The sequence below is a fragment of the Alosa sapidissima genome, chromosome 12 (assembly GCF_018492685.1).
Source record: "Alosa sapidissima isolate fAloSap1 chromosome 12, fAloSap1.pri, whole genome shotgun sequence".
NCBI classification, from domain to species: domain Eukaryota; kingdom Metazoa; phylum Chordata; class Actinopteri; order Clupeiformes; family Clupeidae; genus Alosa; species Alosa sapidissima.
In genome coordinates this window covers 18,451,091-18,473,735 of record NC_055968.1, presented here as the reverse complement: position 1 = coordinate 18,473,735, position 22,645 = coordinate 18,451,091, and the positions used below count along the sequence as shown (strand labels likewise).

Genomic DNA, 22,645 nt, shown 5'->3' with positions numbered 1-22,645 from the left:
TAACACTTGTGTTTTAATTGTATAAATGCTGTTTAAATTGAATAATACAATCACATAAGGAGTACTTTTGGCTTAGATAGACATTGGTCAATAGAATTATCACTAGGCTATTGTGTCATGTGTTTGTAAAGATAGGGAAATTAAATGTTTTTGCAGAGAATACTGCATAGAGCAGTGTTGTCATAGCAGAACTTAGTAACTTATTCCAATGTGAATGACTCATTGGTGTAATCAGCAGTAGCCTATTAGTGACCATTTGGTAATCCAAACAAATATGAACAATTATGTCCACTTCCTGTTTTGGTGTGTGGCGTCTCATGCCAATCAAATTCCTGCCATTTATGATCTTCTAAATATCCATGATTCCTTTCTAATTTATCATCACATATGTTTGAAGTTTATTCCATCCAAATGTCAAGGAAATCCAATGAACTCTCTAGGAGTTCAAAAGAATTTAAAAAAAAAGGCACAAATTCCAAAAGTGCTGACTTTTTATCATAATTTGTGAAAACATATTTGTCATACTCATGCCTAATTGAATTGATAAAGCAGCTGCATGCTGAAAATGATTAAACTGGTTTAATGTTGGGTCTCAGTGCAAACCAATTGGCCACCATTACGTCTTTTTTTCTTTTTATCAAAATGGACAATACAAATTGTCCATTAAAAATAAAAATGTGAAAACATTTTACATAAAATCGCAGCGAAATTCTTGGACATAGGGCTATAGAATGTATGGCTAATAATTATTACACTTGAAGAGCAGCCAAACCAGAAGCTCGTGTTGACCAACATATCCATGCTAGTTATTTTAACCTCATAACACTCAGTTTTATGAGGGTAAAATAACTAGCATGGGTATATGTTGGTCAACTTGAGCTTCTGGTTTGGCTCTTCAAATGGTCATATATTTTTCACACACTCAAAAGGACACACCTATAAAGAAACAGGAGTTTAGTGTAAATGTCACACTTACATTGCAACACTAGAATATGGTGTAAAAATTAAGTTTAAGTAATGTCTTTTTCTGATGTTAATGATATTGTGGTTCAGTGGTGATAAGTGAATTTAGTGTAATGATGTAAGTTGGTAATCTTAGTTTTTTGGTCCGGTTGGTTTTCAGTTTAATGCAGAAAGTCTGCCACTAGATGGAAGCATACTCTATGAAGTGGTCCTCAGTAGTCCAGGTTATCACTGTTAAAACTGATAGATGTGAAAGTCTAAAAACAAGCCATCTCAGGTTGCGTTAAATCTCCAAATCAGAAATACTGACTTCAGGTTTGCCATGGGAAAATAACATGTTGATCTTCTGAAAATTACAGCCATTTTCCAAATATCTAACAAGACCCATTATTTTCAGTGTGTGTTGAAATGTGAGGAATCTGAAGTTTTCATTGCCCCTGTGGGGGACAGATACAGAAAAGCAAGGTTGTCTTGTCTCTGGGGCATCGATCTGAATTCACAGTCTGCATTCCCCTTGCTGCTAAATAACGGCCCTTTCCTCAGAGCCGCACTAGTATAGAAATTCAAGGGGACTTGAGTCAGCACAAACAATTAATCTGGCCTACATGGCCAATGACACTTCAACTTTTAAACAGTGAAAACTGGGAACGCCGAGTGCCTTAGAAAGAGAGTTCTATTATCAGCTCTGAATAAGACTAATTTCAGATGCCCTGTTTGTTCCTCCCGTTTGTATCTCTCTGGTGTCCACTGTTTGGACCCTGTGGCCCCTTCTCTCTCCCTTTCTCTGTCTTCCTGCCACCGGATAGAGGGAGTTGCTGGTGCTCCCAGAAGGCTGGGCACAGCAGGGCGGAGTTTTCTCCTCACAAGCCTCCTTCCCAGTTTCCCTTTCCTCTTCCTGTGTGGGAAACGTGTCCCGTGTCCCCAGTTTCCCCAAGAGGGCCAGTCCGTCAGTGTTGCTATGGAGACTCCCTCTGAGACCTACCACCCCCCCCCCCCCAACCCTCCTTCCCCAATTGGGCCTGGTTGACCATTGCTGGCCCCTTAGGTACAGCCCACATATGAGGGTTATTTGACTTTGATTTGATTTGAGCAGTGGCTGCCAAGGCCTTACAAACACCTGGTGTTCAGTTTGGTGTGATTCCTAGTTGGCTGCACATGTTGCTGACTGGAATCGTGAGATGAAGTATGGTTGGAATAAACACCTAAGAGGAGGAGAGACCGTCTACGGGTGGCCTTTTAGCACACTATTTGAGCTCTGAGTAAATCAATGGACGAATAAATATTTAAGTCCCGACCAAATTTGCATGCTTAAGGCTTTAGCAGGGGTTACATTGCCGGGTGTGTACAGTGACTCATTTTTTTTCTATTAACAGTAAGAGAATGTAAGACGGCACATTTTCCAGGAGGGCATCCAACTGGTCTAAGGATGGTTCAATGTTTCTACAAATCATCCCATATCTGGTGTTAAGCAGTTCCCACCCACTTGCACTATGGTTTGGCCTCAACCATCCCACACTCACCTGTGCTACAAGACCAGTTCAGCAAGCTTTTGTCATTTTTATTGGGGCGGTTGTCTTTTGCTCAAGAGCAGTTAACAGGTGACCAAATCTTTTTGGAATGTGTCCAGACATTGCTATGAGCTGACTAGCAATTTGAGGGACCCTGTACGTGTGTAAGTGTATGAGGAAGGATGGAGGGGGGGTGTGCATTTCATGTGCATGCATGTTGTTCTCCCCTTTCTGTCCTTTTCAAACAGGGTACAGCAGAAGCGTGGGAGAAACCAACACTGACTCATTTGCCTTGCAAGTTCCCATCTGGTTTTTCAAGTTTGGCTGGTTGTACTTACCTTAACTGTCTCTGTATGTGTGTGTTCTCTGTTGTTAAAGCCAGCCATCGGAAAGGTGAGGTGAGTATCTCTCCCCCCCCGCCAATCTCTGCTCTCTGACCTTTAAGCTTAGACCTTTTACGTCTAATCCTGCCCTTCTAACATCTCCCTGATCCCACCTCTCGGTTCAGGCTTTCCCATTCAGGTGTGCTCATAAAAAAGTAAGTCCAATGAAAACAGGTTCTAAAACACAGGATCTCCATCCGTTTATTCAGCGCATACATTCCTCACAGAAGCTCCTTTGGAAGGGGTGGGGGGTGGTGTGTAGAGGAAAACGAGAGGTCGGGGTGGATGGGACGTAGACAAGACGACCAGGATCAAGCTGAAAGTTCTATTGAGTGTTTTTTTGGTGATCCACTGAGTGGAACCAGTTAGTGTGGTTCCCTTGGTTGTATGTGTGTGAGAGGGTGGGGGGCTACCTCAGACGTCCTCATAGTCCAGGCCCACCCAATGCACTGTGGGTCCACATGCCCTAGTCCAAGGAGGGGCAGGCAGCCAGCATCATTAAACAGTCTGCATCCCCAGGCCTCCATACTTCAATGCCCAAGTGCTACAATGTCACGGGACCAGGGAGGATAATGAGGTCAACATCCAAGTCTGCAAAAACGATGACCAGAGCCAGTCCCTCTTCACATGGCATCCCATAACGGACAGAGTTCAGGCGATATTTCAAAAGAGCCAGACTACAAAAGGTCCTTTAAAAAACACTATTTAAAATACAGCCTGTTTTGGCATACATGCATGCCAAACAAAAGAAAAAAAAATATACACTTTGTTTTCATTCTGATGAATATACATTTTTACATTCCGTTTTGAGAAGTTCAGAATCGCTCTCAAGTTCGAGCTGCCCTCTCCTTTTTTGATGTCCATACATCCATATATTAAAAACAAAAACAGATCATACCATACAGCAGATTCAAAATGCTATTACTCTAAAAATACAGTATAAAACTATAACTTACTTTTTTTGTAAGAGTACATGATTGTTAACAGGGATCTGGAAGAGTTTGGAAAAAAAAAAACATCAAATAGTTGAAAACCCAATGCATTTTTTTCCTTTATCACTGTGAAACAACTTCTTGAAGTTTTAAATGCACACATCCATTAACTTCACCATCTTGGCCAATGTCTTGTTGATTACCTAAAGACCTTGAGCGGGAGGAGTATTTGGCAGCTAGCTTTGGTAGTTTTCTTTTAGTACCTGACTATTATCGTTTTAGTAAGCCCTTCATCCATGAGAGAATTTAAGGCATTATGGGGTGAAGAAAAACAAGAGAATAAAAATAAAACATAAATATAAAAAAGGGGAAGATGTAGTGTTGTGAATGGGGAGACAGCCAATGATTGTCTTAGATGTGCACAGAGGTCTTTTTTCAGTCCATACTGTATGTGGAGAGAGGAAGCACTTAAACGGCCCCCCCCCCCACCAGGCTAGACTACAGTCCAATAACCGCTCAGATACACTCAGCCTCTTCCATTAACAGGCACATTTCTCTGACTTTGAGGCTGATGAAATATTAACATAGTGTTTTTTTTTACATGAACAAAAAAGGTGGAGGATTTGTTTTACATTAAGTGACAAAAAAAAAGTATTACTTTGACAAAGCTCAGCATACCAACAAGAGGGGGAAAATGACACAAAAGCATGAGTCATCCAGTTGAGATCTTATACAAAAGGAGTCCATTTTAAACAATCCCAGTGCTCCGACAAGACAAAATGGATACCATATAGGGCATACACCTATACATATACTCATATTTGTGGGTACAGATTTTTTTCGGTTGATTTTAGTTAAAAAATGTCCCTCCTTTAAAAAAACGAGTCCCTTCAATGGCACAGGGAAGAGGAGGAAAGGAAGAAAACGAGCAAATCCATAAAAATGTAGGATGGCGGTGGGTGGACGACCCTGACCGCTCGTTGCAATGGGCGAGTCTTGCTTGTTCAGTGAGTGGGGGTTCACAGTATTGAACATGACAACAGAGGGCGGGGCAGAGTTGACGTTTGGTTTGGTGTTTTTTTTTTTTCGTTTTGTAATTGAAGGGTGGATGGGAGTCGCTAACACCAGTCAGCGATGTAGTCGAAGTCACCAAACATCTCCTGCTCGTTGGAGGTGAGGATCCTGGGCTCACGGGGCGGCGTCAGGATGGGTGCCTCGGAGGTGAACTCGTCGTCGAAGTTGCTGACGTCCTCGGCTCCCTTGATGGTGGGGACGAAGGGCGGCCGGACCTTCTTAGTCAGGAGGCCATTCCAGTCTACGCTCTGTTGGAGACACCGCAAAGACAAGAGGCAGAAGCTCAGTCAATCACTTGCTAACATGTTGTTAGCAGTCTTGCTGACATGCTAACTCTAGCAGTAGTGCCATGGCCTTTGCTCAAAAGAGCAAAATAACTCAAATGCTGTACAGGTTAAGAGGTTGAACTAGACAACTACTGTATGTGGGATGCGGGAGCACGTACTCTAAAGAAAGGATGCCTCTTCACTTCCTCTGCATCTTTCTCCCCAGCTCCCAGACGCCTTTCCGGGTTTCGCCTCAACAACTGTGGACACAATATTCCACATTCAATTATAATGTATCAATGATGTTAACTTCTGTCAGAAAAGGAGCTTCAGGAATAACAGATCTGCATGGTTTAGTCAGCCTACATACCCTTCTCATGATAGAGATGGCTTCTGTGGAGAGGAATCGTGGGTAGCGAACTTCATCGTTGACAATGCTGTCAAACACCTCCTCTTCATCATCACCGGGGAATGGTGACTGAATGAAGACACACACACATACAAAATAGATAAGTCAACAGAACTGCTTGGCCTTATCAGACACCCTCTCTTAATGGGCCATCAGCACTGCTTAAAATACAGTTTGCTAACTCAACATTACTATGCTAACACTCTACATTCATTGCCACTCTGTTAATTAGCACCTCACCTCCCCGACGAGCATCTCGAAGATGAGTACACCCAGACCCCACCAGTCCACTGCCCGTGTGTACGACGTCTCTGTCAACACTTCCGGAGCCAGGAACTCGGGCGTGCCGCAGAACGTGCTGGTGCGGTCACGGAACCCCATGCCTGAGAACAAACCGGCCGAGCGAAACGGTCAAACCTCAAAAGGCACACCGATGACTCATAGTCCTGGGAGAACACCTCTCAGGGTGCTGAAGGGAGAAGGTACCTGACTAACTGAGTCATCAACATTTGCTTAGTGCTGCAGCTACACAGTTTGTGTGGGAGTTCAATGAATCACCTGCTCAGAGGCAGGTGATTTATTCTGTACCATTGTTTCTTTTTGTACAGCACTCAGAAATGTCATTTTGAAACATTAAGATTCTTTTGGAAACAATGAGTGTCCACATTCCTCTGGCCATTATATATGTCACATGCTCTTTTTGTTTCCCAAAACACAAAATACTTTTACAATAATAATAATAATAAAATAAATAAACAGCACATCTTGGCTTCACTTTTCATCTAGAATTGAGGGCCCCCCTTACCTTCTTTACACAAGCCAAAGTCAGCGATCTTCACATAGCCTTCTGTATCCAGCAAGAGATTATCCAACTTCAGGTCTCTAAAAGAGGACACACAAGCAGTATAAGCGCATGTCAAATATTTTTATGATAAAAAGCTTTGATGGAAGCTCGCTCTTAAAGGAGAATTCCGGTGTGATATTGACCTAAAGTGTGTTGAAACATGATACCGAGTGTGAACATGTCTCATAGCCCATCTCGGCTTGTCCCCTGCACTCCAAAATCTGGCGCTAGTTAGCCTATGCTACCAACAGCTTTTTCAATGGTGGCGCTTCGGCATCGGGCTAGCCATGCAAATAAATCACTGTTTTACACCATTTACGAGGCTCAATGTATCTCCACACTTCATTGGTAGACTTCCGAGGGCCCTGACATTTAAAACGAGACATTGAGAACTTTGAAAAAGCACTGGTAGTTTACTTACAAGACGATTTATGCAGACAGTATCTTCACAAAGTTTAGCGTTTGCAGCCATCTTGAATTTAGTCACGATAAGTTGAGCGACGAGTAAGAATGAACAGGTATGATAAGGGATCAGATTCTAAAAATAATTCAGTGGAAATGCATGGATTCCAGTTTCTTCCAGTAGCTATGAGACATACGTTCACACTCGGTATCATGTTTCAACACACTTTAGGTCAATATCACACTGGAATTCTCCTTTAAGTATTCAGCCAAGGAGATCAAATTAATCTCCATGATGATGACATTACCTGTAGACGATCTTATGATCATGAAGGAACTGCAATCCTAGGACCACACAAGCAGCATAGAAACTGGAGAAGAAAATGGTAAATGTTAAACCATTATTGCATTGTTAGTCAATAAGGCCCAAGAACCAGATTTTCACAAAAACAAAGAACACCAGCAGACAGGTCTCACAGATCTGACTTCAAGTGGAATCTACTTAAAAAAACTTGGAGCAACCCTGTTTATGAATGAAGAAATGAAAGTGTGTGTGCGTGTGTGTGTCCAGCAAAATGAATGCCAGAGAAATGGAATATGAGGAGGAGGGAGCTTTATTGGTGTGTGAAGTGGGGCACTTACACAGCGCGGGGTTCAGAGAAGACGTCAGCGTGGATGTGCATCATGAGGTCGCCTCCAGCAGCATACTCCATAACGAAGCACACATGCTCTCGGGTCTGGAAGCAGGCGAACAAGTTGACCAGGAACGGGTGCCGCACGCTGTTCACCGTCTCAAAGATGCGCTTCTCACACATAAGACTAAACAGGGAATGGTTGGGGGTGGGAGAAGGAGAAGAAGAAATGACCATCACATTTTACGGTGAACACAGATGCTTTTCAATCCTATTCATTTTGAATTTAAACAAATTACTAACAACAAATTACTAACAAAATGCACAAACACAAGTGTATCCAGCAATGACTCCAATTAGTAACAAATTACATATAGTATTGGTAATTTTTTAATACATTGTACATGACTTTAAATGACAGCTTTCAAATTATATCATAAGTCATAGACCATCATCTATCAATATTGTGTTGATGGTCAGTTAGTGACTGATGGTTAGTTAGTGTTACCTTTGCATGAACATATTTCATACCCAGAAAGTAAACTTCATGTGCAAAAGGCTACAGATTACAGGGCAGATTCTCAACCTGATACTTTCACTGTCCACTCTGATTACCTGTCCACCTCATCGCGAGCCACAATGTCACCTTTCTTCAGAGCCTTGATGGCAAACATTTCCCCCGTGCTCCTGTACTCAGCCAGTAAGACCTGGGTGAGAGGGAGGAGAAACCATGAGGTCTGAGCAGTGAGCAAAATTAAATTAAGCGTCACAAATGTGGTTTGCAGCTGATGGTGGTTACCTTCCCAAAGTGTCCACGGCCAAGGACTGCAACACATTTGAAGTCGTTGAGGCTGAACTGGAATTCCTCTTCTTCCCTAGAGACAGGACACACACACACACACACACACACACACACACAACATAAGAGCAAGAATATTTCACCATATTCCCATGCCCAGTGAATGGATCAAATTTCAAAAGACAGACAGGGACACACACTATGTACTGAGAACGTTGCTGTACATTTCCATAAAGATTCCCTTTCTCAACCCCCTCCTTTCTACCACTATTTCACACATTACCAGATGTACCAGAACTACATTCAATCTGTCTCATGTCATTTCAAGCATCCTTTATTCTTTAAAAACACAGACATGCATGTTGTGTGTTGCGGTGAGCTCCTGCTCAGTGGTGTGTTTGCGTACTTGATCTCTGCTTTGGGCTGGACGGCAGTGAGCTCGAGCTCCGGCTGCGGGGTCTGGTCCTCAACCAGACTGTCGTGGCCCGGGGGCCCCACCACCATGCTGCTCCGCCGGTCGTTCAGGAAGTCAAAGGTCGCCAGTGCATCCTGTGGGAAGGGGACAGCACGACTCTGTTAGGGTGATTGGGACACAGTGGAACGACAAGTTTACACAGGCCAGGAATGGACACATGGGCTTCTTTATTAGATTTACTGTAATGGAAGCTGACATTTACCTATGTAATTAAAGAAGCACAAACAAAAACAAAGAAAATGCAAAATACAGTTAATTTACTCTAATTAAGTTAAACTACCTGAAATGAATAATAATAATAATAATAATAATAACAAAAATAGTAACGTCCTTTAACTGCACATTTTTAAATACACTAAATCACTCTGCAATGCAAGGGTACACACAGACGTCAATTTCAGAATTATGCATAGACACATGAGACACTGTCTGTGTACCTGCACTGCTTTTCCATCCGGAAGCTTGCCCTCTGCCAGTGCCTCGGGCATGTCCACAGCAATCGAGTGACGCTTGTGTAGAGGGGTGTCCTCTTTGTCAAAGTCAAGTTTGGTCACTGTAGTGTTGCTGGAGATGAAACAGGTGGGTGATTACTTTTTAACTATTTGAACGCCAGCATACACTTTACAGCAGGACTGAATCCCTTCTATGCAAGTGCCTCTAATTACAAGTACTTGCAAATAGAACATTTAACAGAATTGAGAGTGTGAATCAGGGACCCTGTTGAGCTATACCTGTATGTGTGTGTGTGTGTGTGTGTGTGTGTGTGTGTACCTGGAGAGTGTGGGGGAGTCTGCGGGGCCGATAGGGGTGTTCTCGGGGCCCAGCTCTGACAGGTCGGGCACCTGGGGACTGTAGGAGTTGTTAACCGAGGGGATGGCCCTCCTGACCAGCCGACCCCATGTGGCAATGTTGATATTCATCTGTGGCGCGCGCAGGAACGTTTTCCCTGCAGCGTGGAAGGAGGGAAAAGTGAAAAGAAAGACAGAGGTTTGTGTGTGTTTTGACAATTTTCTTTTAATTTAGACTGATGTGGACATTCTGCAGGCCAGGAGCTTTTATTATCAGAACACAATACACCTGACAATATAACTCACCTTGCTGCTTGGAGAAGATTTTCTTTTGTCTTTGTAGTTTAGGTCTTCTCTCAATAACTGGGTTGAAAAAGGTAACCTAGCAAACAAGATCAAATGGAGGAGGCTTTATAGGCTAATCTCATAGACTCAAACAATGGTCTTCTCATGCTTGGAAATGAAAATGATGATTGGCACATGATGAACACGAGAGCTACTCCCGGGTACTGATCTAGGGTCAGCCTAGAGTGGATTGCTCACCTCAGCGAACAGTGTGCCCTGTGGCTCCAGGTACAGGCACATGCCATGGCGCTCGTTGTCCAGGAAGTCCTCCAGTCGCAAGAACTTGACAGCACACAGGGAGCGCCAGTCGCGCCAGTACACCGCAATCTCCAGCTCACGTGACTGTGGGCGCAATCGCAATCACAAACATGTAAGCACAAACAGCATCCAACAACAAGACATGCAACTATGCCTCTATTAATCATTTCACAAAAACAAAGAAGTCCACAACTGATGAAAACCACATGGTTCATGACCGACACACAAGAGGAAGTAGTTACACTACTACTGTTAGAAGGGATAATGACTTTTCAATATTACATTTGTATTGTACATTACTGACTTTCTGCATGACAATTGTTACCCCTGTCTGTTATGTGGTTTGTGTTCCAAAGGATCTTGTGCCTACCTGAATGTTATGATGCGATGTATGGAATGTGGACTGGTGATATGATGCATGTTATATGTTATATGTGGTGCTGTGCCCACTCTCTTTTGCTGTGAAACATGGAATGATGTGTGTATATGATTATCCCCAGGGGACATTATAGAATCTCTCTGTCTCTCAAAAAAAAAAAAAAAAAAAAAAAGTCTCATATACAGGTTCAGAGCCATTGTGAATTCAGCTGAAAAATCTCTTAGCTTTAAGTTTCACATGACCTCTTCTGACTTAATGAAATCAAATTACTATTCCCGCTCAGCTGTGGTCCACTCTCTTGATCACATGTGACACTAAATACAGAGAGCATAACCAATCCAAACTAGAAAAGCACTCCGTAGACAAAATACTGCCCCGAGGCCCAACAGTCCCCTTTAATGTTGCATCTAGTGGAGTTAGCGGAAGCTTAATCATATGCGTGTAGGCGCAACACGAGTCTTCCTTGGCCCACGCCACACCTTTCCACAAAGTTTCATGAAAGTAAGGCCAGTAAAGTGCAACACTGGTGACAAACCAACCCAACCAACAGACAGACAGACACAAGTCAAAATATCCTCCTTAACTAAAACGTTTAGAATGCTACAAGTTAATGGAAACTCCCATTATAATCACCTATAGCCATCAGGCAGTAATACACTTGTGCCAACATCCTTTGCAACTAGCCTTGATCATATTTCTGTCCTGTCCCCTATGCCAGCTGGTATTCTTCCTGGTCAACAGTTTTTGGACAACCATGTTCCCTCATGTCAGTAGAATAAGTTGCTGCTCAGGTTACCATAACACTGTTAACGTTGGCCAAGACGTCTTGCATCTGCAGCTAAAGGGATAGGTCAGTTTAGGTAACTTGTGAATGGATACAGCAAAAGCACCGTTGGCTCAGATTGACAGTTTGGCTCAGATTGCATGTTAGCCCTTGCCAAACAGATACAAAAGGAAAAGCAGCAGAAACGTCATCATGCAAAACACCACTCCTAAATCAGGTTTCCCTGCTCGCGTCACAACACTAGTCAACAGAACTCATGTTGGACTATTAGAATTATAAACTGCACTCCATTTGATACCACTTGCTGTAGTGTACAGCAAAGTACCAGGTTAGCAGATGTGTGGGGTTGTGGACCAAAATAACAACGTCTTAACACTTTGGCACTAGACCCATGACAGCTTGTGAGAGGACTAGGAGTCAGCCGTCCCAGACACCAGTCTCTCCTCATTACACAACTTCACTTAGCTTAAGGGCTAACACTAACAGAGCATATCCAGTATAAGTATATAGCTGATAAGAGCTAATCAGGGTAAATAAATTAGTAAGAACACACACACACTCTCGCTCACACGCGCACACAGGGGCTAGAAGAAGACCTGGATAGACACTCTGTGTGTGTTGGCAATTATCACACACACACACACACACACACACGGTGCAATGAGCTCATTCTATTGGAACAACTTCAAGGCAAACCCACTGAACTCATCCTTCACGTCTTTTCTCCCATCTAAAAGCCAGGACGTCATCTGACACCCCCACCCCCCGCCCATCCCCTCTCCAGGAGCAGACACCTTTATGGAAAATTACTATGCATTTTTCTCTCCATTATACCACCCAGTCCCCCATGCTTAAAACCCCTCACTCCTGCCTGTCTCCTGCCAGCTGATCAAAGCAGATACACCAGTGGGAGGTGGCCAATTGCATCTATTCTTCAACACGCGGTTTGCCTCAGGTCCAGGGAGTTTACTTTTACAGTCCTGCGCTCAGGTAACTCAAACTGTTGTCCAAGCCAGAGGATTTAAGAATGTCGGGAGGGTGCGAGGGTGCGGGGGCACGGGGGTGAGGATAGAGAACAAACAGATTAGGAGTGACGACGGCGGTACTCCTTTTTAAGTTGCCTTTAGAAGGTGGGATGTGAGAGGGGTGAGCCAAAGCCTGGATTAACACTGCCAAAGTTAATTGTGGAGAAGGGCCCGTGGTTGTTCCACTCACTGTGTGAGTTAAAGTGTTGGGAGTTTTGTGTAGTAGTGTGCTTTTCATGGGTCAGAGGAACAAAGGGAAAGAGTAGTGTGTGTATGTGTTTGTGAGAGTGAGTGAGTGAGTGAGAGAGTGAGAGAGTGAGAGAGTGAGAGAGTGAGAGAGAGAGAGAGAGAGAGAGAGAGAGAGAGAGAGAGAGAGAGAGAGAGAGAGAGAGAGAGAGAGAGAGATTGTATTGTAGTAAATCTTGTGCGTAATTATGTGTGTGCAGAAGAGTCAAGAGTGCTCAAGAGGGAGTGGGAGGGAGAGATAAAGTACAATGGAGTCAATATGCACAGCAGAATGAGTGTACGCATACCCTGTCCAGGTCGAGGGTAAACTTCTGGTCCCAGGCCTGGTTACTGACAGGCTTCCAGCTGGTCTGGCCCACCACGGTGTTATCCAACTTCAGCACAGCACTGATCTCATCTGGATGAGACACACACACAGTTTAGTTCAACCATCCCCAAAGCAGCAGAGGGTAGGATCAGTCTCTAAGAAAAGCCTGGGCTCACGCTGAGAGGACGCCAAAGCCCTCTACAGCTATGTGTACCTCAGGCCTTGCTGTCGTCACCACTTTCCCCAACACAAAATCCTTCCCACTGAGCACTTACAAAAATGATTTAAATCTATTTAAAAACCCAGTTACTAAGTAACGTTAAGATATCCTCTACGCTAGACATGCAGGAAAGACAGAATGATCTAAATGAATACTGTAGAGGGAAAGAGAGAAAGACGGGTGGTCACTCAACTGGTCAGCTCGTCGGACTTGGAGAGGTTACGACTGCTGCTGCCACGGTTTTTGTTACTGCGGCTCATAAAGGAGGAGCGGGCGTCGCTGGGGCTCCAGCCTGGCAGCGTCATCGTCCCTCCCTTGGCGCGGCCCGGAACGGTCTCCAGCAGGTCCTGACAGCCCATGAGCCTCACATCCAATGTACCTGTTGTGCAAACCCACACAGTATCCAATACTTAATGAAAGGACTCTGATTTATTGTGTTGCCTTACAGGTGTATGAATAACACATTATATACAGGTATTAACACTCTTTTTTTAGCAGGCCTGGTGGATTTGATTCCCAAACACACCATTGCTGTGTGTCTGTGAGTCTGTGTCGCTTTGGATAAAGGTGTCTGCTAAATACCAGTCAAGTTTGAACGTTTAACTCTTTAGCGTTTATATAACTCAATGAATAACTGGATCATAAGATAAAAACTAACAGGAAGTCTCCTTTCCACTCCCTGCCTTTCAAAAGGTGGATATAAAATGGCTAAGCTTAATTTGGCCATTCAAAACTCTGTGTGTGTGGTGCACGCGTGTGTGTTCTTCTGTGTGCTGCTGCACAGGTGAGAGGCGCCAGTTTTGGCTGTGTGACAGGATGTGCGTGTGTGTGCATGCCCACGGGCCCGTGCAGGTGGCTTGGCGTGTCGTGCAGGTGACTTGGCGTGTCGTACCAGTGAGCGCGGCCGGCTTGGCCACCGTGCTGTACTGGGTGTGTGTGGAGATGATGCTCTGGCGTGGGCTGAGCGGAGGCGACACCACCATGGCCAGCTCCTCCTTGACCTCGCTGATCTTGGGGTGGTTCTTGGGCAGCTCGCTCAGCCGCTGCTCCAGGGAGTACTTCAGCAGGTCCAGCTTCTGACTGGAGTCATTCAGCACCGCCTGGGCCTGAGGAGAGGACAGGACAGAAAGGAAAGGAAGAAAAAATGAAGAAAAACTTTGAATTTCAATGTTTGAAATACAATTGAATACAGAGAGAAAGAGAGATCCCCTGGGGATCAATAAAGTATCCATCTATCTATCTATCTATCTATCTATCTATCTATCTATCTATCTATCTCACTCCTAATACCCAACACTAATACAGTTATACTCATATACCTGCCATACCCAAGCGGTCAATTTTTCATACTGGCTACTTACAGTAAGTAAATCAGATTAGACAGATTAAGCACTAGGCAATGGCTAAAGGCAGCCTGTTTTATAGGCCTGCTGGCAAGCAAACACACCTACAGTCGTCTGTGGTCTGTCAAATGTTTTATCTCTTCAACCTACAGTGTGTATGAAGTGATGGTCAAAGGTCTAAAACTGCAACCACAGGCACCAACAGTAATGACCCCTCCCTCCAGGTCACACCTGGATCGACCAATACCATGAAAGCAGCCTACAAGGCCTGCATACAAAGCCTCATCTCACTGCAGTTACGATTCTGAAGGCACCCTCTGCACGTTGGCATGTGCAAACTCACACACACTGCACGGTCATTTGACTGCCCTGGCCGTTTGCACTGGGCAGCTGAGACCAAGATAGAGAACTGGCAGGCTGGGGTGAGCCTATGGGACACAGAGGGCTGCAGTATGCTGCACTCGCTCTAGAACATTCCATGGAGGCGTGCGACATCGACACCCACCTACACAAGCCTGACTGTAACATTTCACACGGCGTTGCGACCAAAGTCTGACCGGTGGCTTTACAGTGCAGCCGACTAAGGTGGGGAACAGTTTTTTTGTGACACACACATGCAATATTCATCTTCATTATCCTAAAAGGTCAAGGGAAGACCCAGCAATGGTAACGCCATAAAACAAAAATAAAACCTCCTACTTCTCATAAACATCAAGCACGAGAACGGTCACTTGGTATAATGTAGATACTGAAGCTACATATCTCCATGACATTTATTAGCTACCAGTCCCAAAATTAATTGGGGAAAACCTGGAGGAAAAGGATCTAAATTTTACAATTGACCTCTTGCATCACAAATTCTACCCAGCCTCAGCAAAGTCACCAGTCTCTGTCAATATTTTATAGACATCAATGCCCAACTGTTTCCTGAATATTTCCCTCTCTCTTTCTCTAGGATGGCCCCTTTTTCAGAAGTGCGGAGAACTGAGGCTGATCTAAACTGATTAGAGAACTGATTAAGGGCAGATCCAAATGACCTCTCACCTCAGAGTGTCCCTTCTTCTCGGCCACCTTGTCCAACAGCTTCATGACATTGCGGGCGCCCTCTGCCAAGGCCGACTCTATCCGGAAGTGATGTCGCAGCTCCTCCAGCCGCAGGTCCAGCGGACTGATGATGGGCTTGGTGCCAGGAACTGCACAGGGGTCACATGAAGAACTCACACAAAAGCACTCACAAACTTTTTCCTTTAGATTCTAGATTCTCCTTAGATTCCTTCTAGATTCTTTCTTTCAAGTAGATGAGGTTTTGAGAAACCACTGAGATTAAGACAGCAGTTAGGTTAATGTGTGTGTGTTTAAGCAATAAACCACAAGAGGCTGTAGCTTACAGTGACTTTAGAACAACTAAGGGGTGTTGCCAGGCACTACGCAATAGTATACATAGATAATTCATTCTAAATACAGGCTAGGGAAAGAGCCTGGGGCAGCGGTGACCGTGGCCTTGAGCAGAAGGTAGGTAGCCTGGGAATACCCATAAAAACTTTTGGCAAATTTGGGATTTGCTCTGCAGGTCCGTCTGGCCAAGAGGCCATTGAAGCCCATTTCAAATGTCCCTAAAACACGGGCACACAAATACAATCGCTAATCTGGCATGGACGTGTATTACCTTGGAACTGCGTAAACAACTGCTTTTAAAACCTTCGTTTACAAGATTGCTACACTTTTGAAACGATTTGGTAAGAGTTTAATGTACCAATTTAAGTTTAATTTCACTGCTAGTTATGCCCCTGCTGGAAGTCGTTAGTCAATGAACCTTTTCCAGACCCACACCCAATTGTACAATTGTGAAGGTCTGGGTGTTCCCAGGCTACAAGGTAGGCATACGAGTCTATTCTTTATCTGATAATGTCATAATACTATTGAATGTTTTACTGCATCAAGTGTTGAATTGTGCAGTATCACACATTATTAAATATTCTCAATACGGAAACAGTGGGATATTGGTTTTGCTGTAATTAAATAACTGGCTAATGCAATGTTCTTTTGTGAAATATGTTCTTGTTTCAAGAATGCATGCATTTCTGAAGAAAAAAAATTCTGAAAGAAAATTCAGAAATAATTCTGATAATCCCAACACAGTAATCATGATCAATTATCCTAATGAGTAAAGCATCAGAGTGTAGAAAGTCATTTCATATTTCAACAATTCTCTTGATCCCCGAGTTACAACAGGAAGCAAGAGGAATAATACGTACCATCATTACTCTCAAAGCCCATTTCACTAGCCTGGGTGGCTTTGAGGATTTGCATGCGGATGAATTCAATCTTCGTCTTGCTGTCTTGGAGCATCTGTTGGGCTGCAGCTAACAGCTTGCGATCCTAAGACAAAAGCGGGGACATTATTGCTTTAATTTCTGACAAAAGCACTTACTGAAAGATATTCCATTTTGTCAGCCATGCTAGTTTGACTATCTAATCTTATGTGCACACAACATTGAGCCTCAGTCAAATATTCTAGAAATGATAATTGCATGTGTCCATGAAATACTGAGTTGATACCAGACAGAGCAAAAAAACTTCAACTTCAAAGTTGATTTGAAAATAAAATTACTCAAAAAACAACATGGATTACTAAACAAGTGTCATACTAACTACTGCATGGGGCCTCACTGACAAGTTAATGTAGAAGCTGATAAATATAAGGGATTCATAATTTAACACTCCACTGTCAACTAATTTTGTGAATTCCTTAAATCTAAAATAGCACTGTCTACAAACTGTATGAATCCCTTATATCTAAAAGACCACTGTTTACTAACTTTAAGTACTGTTATGAGACAGATGACTCATCCAGTCATCTTAATTATGGCTAATCCACATAACGTTTAGTGCAGTGTTATGGTATCTAAGCAAACAAAACATCTTTGAGAAGTCACCATTTCAAAACAATGGCAATGCATGTCCCACGGTCCACAGATGGGAAAGACACTGCAAATGTGTCATTTGTCTGTTATTCACCAGTGCACTGAAATACCCGCTTCTGGGAACCAACCCATGACTAAGGTCAACATTCCAATCCGGGCACAGCATCGCTGAACAATGCCATTGAGCTTATGGAATTTAGTGGCAGAAGTGGCCGATTTCATGTCCGGCCCAATCCTCCAATCTCTGTTTTGACTGGGAGCTGAGCGGTCGGTGTCACAGAGTGGAGGAGAGCATGCCGGGGCAGGGGGGGGGGGGGGGGGGAGGGAGGTGAGTGGAGAACAAGCAACTGGGCCCTTTTCCTGAGGCTGGCGCGTTCGTCTGCTGACGCCAGCTGGGAGGCACTTCCTGCAGGACGCGCTGCAGGAACTCTCCGAGCATGTGACCGGCCTAACCTAGAATAGCCCGTGCAGCGGAGCAGTGAGAGAGAGAGAGAGAGAGAGGGGAAGAGCAGCCTGCATGTTCCCGCTCCCGCACCCACATCCTCACCCACAGCCTCCATTCAGAAACCCAAAACAGCAGGGCAATAATGGGGGGAAAAACACAGAGGAAAGATACTTGTGGCGAGTGAGGTGTGTTGTCAACAGCGTGGCGGTGCAACGGTGACTGAAGCGGCCACGGGTCACTTAGCTCGGGTCACAGTCAGGTAGGAAAGAGCTTCCTGTTGCCTCAGCCCTCTTCCTGGTGCTCAAGAGTCATGCATGACAGACATTCCTGACTTATATCACTTCCTCAACAAATGACGCTCTGTTGATAGCAGGCGAGACAGAGTGAAAAAGCCCTGACATGCCGAGCACAGAAAAACAGAAAGTGAGCTAATTTGAAAAAGAAACGACGACAAAACAAAAACACAACGAATGGGCTGCTTGACAGCCTACTGACCGACATTTCCTCATGTCATACGCAGCTAATCTGGCTTCCCTAACCCCGATCACAATCCTAATCCGTCATAAAGGATCCATGGACTGATCTGGTTCAATATCCCAGCCTGAGTGATCACTGCTTTGTTCTGGGACAGTGGCATCCACCCTAATCCCTGGTCATGCCTCACTGGCATCTTCGCTGGAGAAGCTCTGAGCCTCAGAGAGAAAGAGAAAGAGAAAGAGAAAGATAGATAGACAGAGAGAGAGAGAGAGAGAGAGAGAGAGAGAGAGAAAAGCTGGAGGGGAAAAACGAGTGTAAACAGATTTAACTGATCACCTGTCCTCTTCCACTTCCTCTGTCCTGAGTTCAAGCCGAGAGGCTAATTTTAGACCACTGTCTGGGCCTGTGGGCTTACTCTTGCTGCCTTTTCTCCATCTCTTTCTAACGCTGTAACAAAGCTCAGAGCAAGAGAGAGAGAGTGAGATGCAGTCAGAGGGGGTGGGGGTTGCTGTCGCAGTTACAGGAAGCAACAGGTCAAGGCTGGGTTTTACTCTGGGAAAATTCTTCACATATTATTTTTCTTGTCTCACAGTGGCCTCCCTTTACAGGACTAGAGCAAGTCATCATTCTGTAAACAACAACAAAAACAACAGTGACAGCAGCAACACCGGCTCCATGCACACTGAAAATAAAAATGAGGTAAATACTCATGATCCACTCGCTAAGACACGTACGAGGACATATAGGGTTCATCTCAGATTTCCTTTGCAAGAACCAGAGTACAACAGGGTTAATGAGACTTCTAATACGAGGAGACACTTTCAGCACAGCATTTCAGGCTCAGACTGATGACTTGCTATCTCTCCAACATATCCAGGTCCCTCCACCACTTCTCCAGGTTTATTGGATATTTTCTCTCCCATCTGTTTCCATTTCTTTGGGATGGAACTTAAACAATCTCCCCTTCACTTCAAAGGACTCATCTCCGTACAGACGGCTCCTGAGTTGGACTGAATTCTTCACATTTAAGGTTGCTATTTTAGATTTTCTTCCCCTCCCAGTGTCTGCTGTGTGTGTTTACAATTCTGCACTCAGAATGGCTTTCAAGTGCTGCTGATCCTTTTTATTCCCCGTAAAGACATTTTGCTCTATGTAAATCATGCTGCCTCTGCAGACGATCGTGGCCCTTTACCACTCATAACAGACATAAATACAGACATAAACATGTGAAAAATAAACGCACACAAATAACCTCACATGCATGGGCAGACACAAAGACGTAGATACACAAATTGAAGACACACATGCACACACACATATACAAAGTGAAAACACTCTGTCAAACATCACATACATAGACATACACAGAAACCCAGAGATACACAAAGCCAGGCAGTCTACCTTGGAGGAGCCGTTGGAGTACATCTGGATCATATTCTCAGCCCCCTGTTTGACTTTGAGCTCAATGTCATTCTGCCTCTTCAGGGCGGCCAGGCGGCTACTGTTGGTGCAGGTCCGGGCCTCACTGCTCAGGGTGTCGGGGGTCATGGGACATTCAGATACTACAAGGACAAAGACAAGAGCTCCGTTAGGAGTCAGAAGAAGAAAAAAAAAAAAAACTTTCTATGGTAAAAGCAGCATACTTTGACATTGATGAAAGCAGCACTTACTGCACACAGAAATAGCTAATGAAGATACACATGAAGCTGGAACGGCAACTACAACAAAGCTCTCGAAAATGAGGACAAATGGAACGGAGACTCAGCTGTGTAAAAAAAAAAACTGCCACCAAGGCAGTATATGATTCTCACAGATTGTTTATTTCACTTATTTGAACTAATTATCAATAAGGCTTTGTTTGACACTACAAAGCAACAAGGCCATTATACAGAGAACTAATCAAAACCAGAGATGCAAAAAGCAAATAGATGGGGACACACATTATATTATGATCAAATGTAATAAAGAAAACGCCCGGCATTATGAGCCGTCTTCTAACTAAGTCCAAACAAAAGTAAACACAGTCTAAACAAGGCATCCAACAAGGACCAGCAAGGAGGGAGGGAGGGGGGGAGAGAGAGAGAGAGAGAGAGACTCTTCACCAATAAAAATGAAGAAAACATTTCACAGTTAAGCTGAACAGTTAAGCTGCCAAAACACCACCAAACCACAGGGCCATTAAACGGTTAAACCCAGCGACTCCGTACTCCCTTTACTTCCAACAATTGCCTCCTGGGCCTCAGTAGATAGAAGAGGGCTTTCCTCAGGGCGACACCTCCATTGTTGTTTGAAGTAGAAAAACGGAGATTGCACAACAAAAACACAATACGTGACAGCTTTAATAAGCTGGTATTCAAGGGAGGGGAGGATGGGGTGATGCATGCGTATCTGTATATTGTGTATGTGTGTGTGCGCGCGTGTGTGTATGGTGGGTGGGGGAGGGTGTACGTGTGCAGGCAGGACCCGCGCGTGCGGCTTTGCAGGCGACAGCCAAAGCCGGTTTGTGAAAGGCGCTTTATGTGAACCGACAACCACCTTGGTCCTGGCCAGGGTGGAATGACTCGTGCGAGGGTTGGGTAAACAGTAACTTTCTCGAGCCAAACAAACTGCTGCGAACGCCACACAACGCTCATCGCAACGCAATACAACCCAACACTGCAGTGATGATGCAATGGGAGAAAATACACACCATGCCAACAAAATTCATATAATACAAGACATGCCTTTATATAATTCACACGAATACCCACAGCATAATCACAATAATTAACTTTTTATTAATAACAGTGGAACAGCAAAACTGAATTCTTATTAAACCAATGCGCTGACAATTGCTCCATGAAAAATCCCATTAAGCCACTGTGGTGTACTGTACTGTACTGAGCTCACGCAGATGGACAGAGAGTATTGAAGTCATAAATCAGGGAGTGAGTCCTGAGACACGGAAGGGACAGAGAGTCTTCAGGGAGACGAGAGGAGAGGGCGTTCGTGTGTGTGTGTGTGTGCTCTTTCGGCCCTCACGGGGCTTCCAGTGCACCTTCAGTCAGCAGCTTGTTCCGCAGGGGCCGCAGTACTGATGCATGAGATCATCTCCTCGTGTCAGGACAGGCACACCAGCACCAGCAAAACACTCACACACACACACATTTACACACCGTGTCATACGGGCAATGAATCATTCATTACCCGCAACCACAAAAATCACACAAAAAAGGATCAGACTTCAATTAGGTCCCCTGTTAAACTTGAACACGTCAGTGTCCCACTGCAGAGTTTCACATGGACAGGGAAATGGGAGTCACCCTTCTCTCTCATTTTTCGGCTACTCCCACACCACAGCCCAGGAGACCAAGTCGCCATGCCTAACTACGCAATGGAAATGGATCATCTCAAACCCGAAACAATCGCACGCAACAGCAACACAGGCAGTTTCGGCCTCTGTTTTAGCACGTTGCCCGTCGTCACCAGTAACCGTGTATGGACCCACGCCTTCCTTCCTTTCACACACTTAACCGCAATCACCGTCGGGAGATCGGAGTCAGATTTAGTGAACTATAAATGGAGCGGGACCCATCTTCGTTATCTCCGTGAGACCTCCCTGAAATCTAAACACTTCAGACCTTCTTCCTGTAATCTGGGCGACGATAACACATAAATGTAGGGCAAAAAGCTGGAGCCTACAGTTTAAGGCAATGGGGCTATATAGAGTTTGCTTGGCTGTTTTCTTGCGTGAAGGATGAGAGCTCCAGGCCAAGCCATCATTACGCCGGTTAATAATCCGTTTTCAGTGGGAAGGGACTGACCGCTTGTGATTTAACTGGAGGTTATAAAATGAAAGGCAGCCCGTGCTCAGAACGACAAACAACGGAGTGGAGAACGCATAGTATGTTGGGGTCAGAGACGTACTGTAAAAACAAAAAACATGCTTTAACACTGAAATAAGTAACCTTTGCTCCAGTAGTTTCTTTTTGTTGTTGTTTTGAGAACACGTGACAACTGAATGTTACAAATTAAGTCTGTGTCATCATTCACAAGAACAGCACATTCACAAAAACATTGTTAACAAGTTTGGATTTCTCTCAAGCTAAAGTGAATTTGGGCCATCTCCTCAGAGTGGCTCTGCACTGATGACACGGCTTCACACTTCCCCTGGGCGTGGGCTTGGGAAGTGTTCTGCCCGGCGACGAGGCTTTGGCTTTGTGTCTGCCAGCCTGTTAGGAGAAGTAAGTGCTACAAGTTCCCAATTAAGCGTGTGCTGTTCAAAGGGCAGGTGTGCCATAAAGTGGCCCTAATAAGTACCCTGTTTGCCCTGTGGTGGGCAGAGGGATTAACTACATCCAGACCACACCAATGCAGAAGCAGCTCGTCATACTACTGCAGCCTTTGAAAGAGAGCATACGTGTGCATGTGTGTCTGT

The 22,645-nt window shown here is 44.4% G+C and overlaps 1 protein-coding gene across 1 annotated transcript in view; it reads right to left on the bottom strand.

Moving 5' to 3' along the window:
• Positions 1-3,029: 3,029 nt before the first annotated feature.
• Positions 3,030-22,645, bottom strand: part of pkn2b (protein kinase N2b) — a 29,618-nt gene continuing 10,002 nt past the window's right edge. The window contains exons 3-22 of the mRNA XM_042057625.1: positions 19,630-19,790; positions 16,638-16,761; positions 15,427-15,575; positions 13,932-14,145; positions 13,233-13,418; positions 12,800-12,909; positions 10,019-10,162; positions 9,782-9,857; positions 9,459-9,633; positions 9,125-9,251; positions 8,619-8,761; positions 8,213-8,288; positions 8,029-8,120; positions 7,424-7,600; positions 7,090-7,152; positions 6,341-6,417; positions 5,776-5,918; positions 5,497-5,604; positions 5,306-5,386; positions 3,030-5,108 (exon numbers count right to left, since the gene is read on the bottom strand). Coding sequence (XP_041913559.1) covers positions 4,905-5,108; positions 5,306-5,386; positions 5,497-5,604; positions 5,776-5,918; positions 6,341-6,417; positions 7,090-7,152; positions 7,424-7,600; positions 8,029-8,120; positions 8,213-8,288; positions 8,619-8,761; positions 9,125-9,251; positions 9,459-9,633; positions 9,782-9,857; positions 10,019-10,162; positions 12,800-12,909; positions 13,233-13,418; positions 13,932-14,145; positions 15,427-15,575; positions 16,638-16,761; positions 19,630-19,790 — 2,630 coding nt within the window. The 3' untranslated portion in view covers positions 3,030-4,904. The remainder of the gene's footprint in view (positions 5,109-5,305; positions 5,387-5,496; positions 5,605-5,775; positions 5,919-6,340; positions 6,418-7,089; positions 7,153-7,423; positions 7,601-8,028; positions 8,121-8,212; positions 8,289-8,618; positions 8,762-9,124; positions 9,252-9,458; positions 9,634-9,781; positions 9,858-10,018; positions 10,163-12,799; positions 12,910-13,232; positions 13,419-13,931; positions 14,146-15,426; positions 15,576-16,637; positions 16,762-19,629; positions 19,791-22,645) is intronic.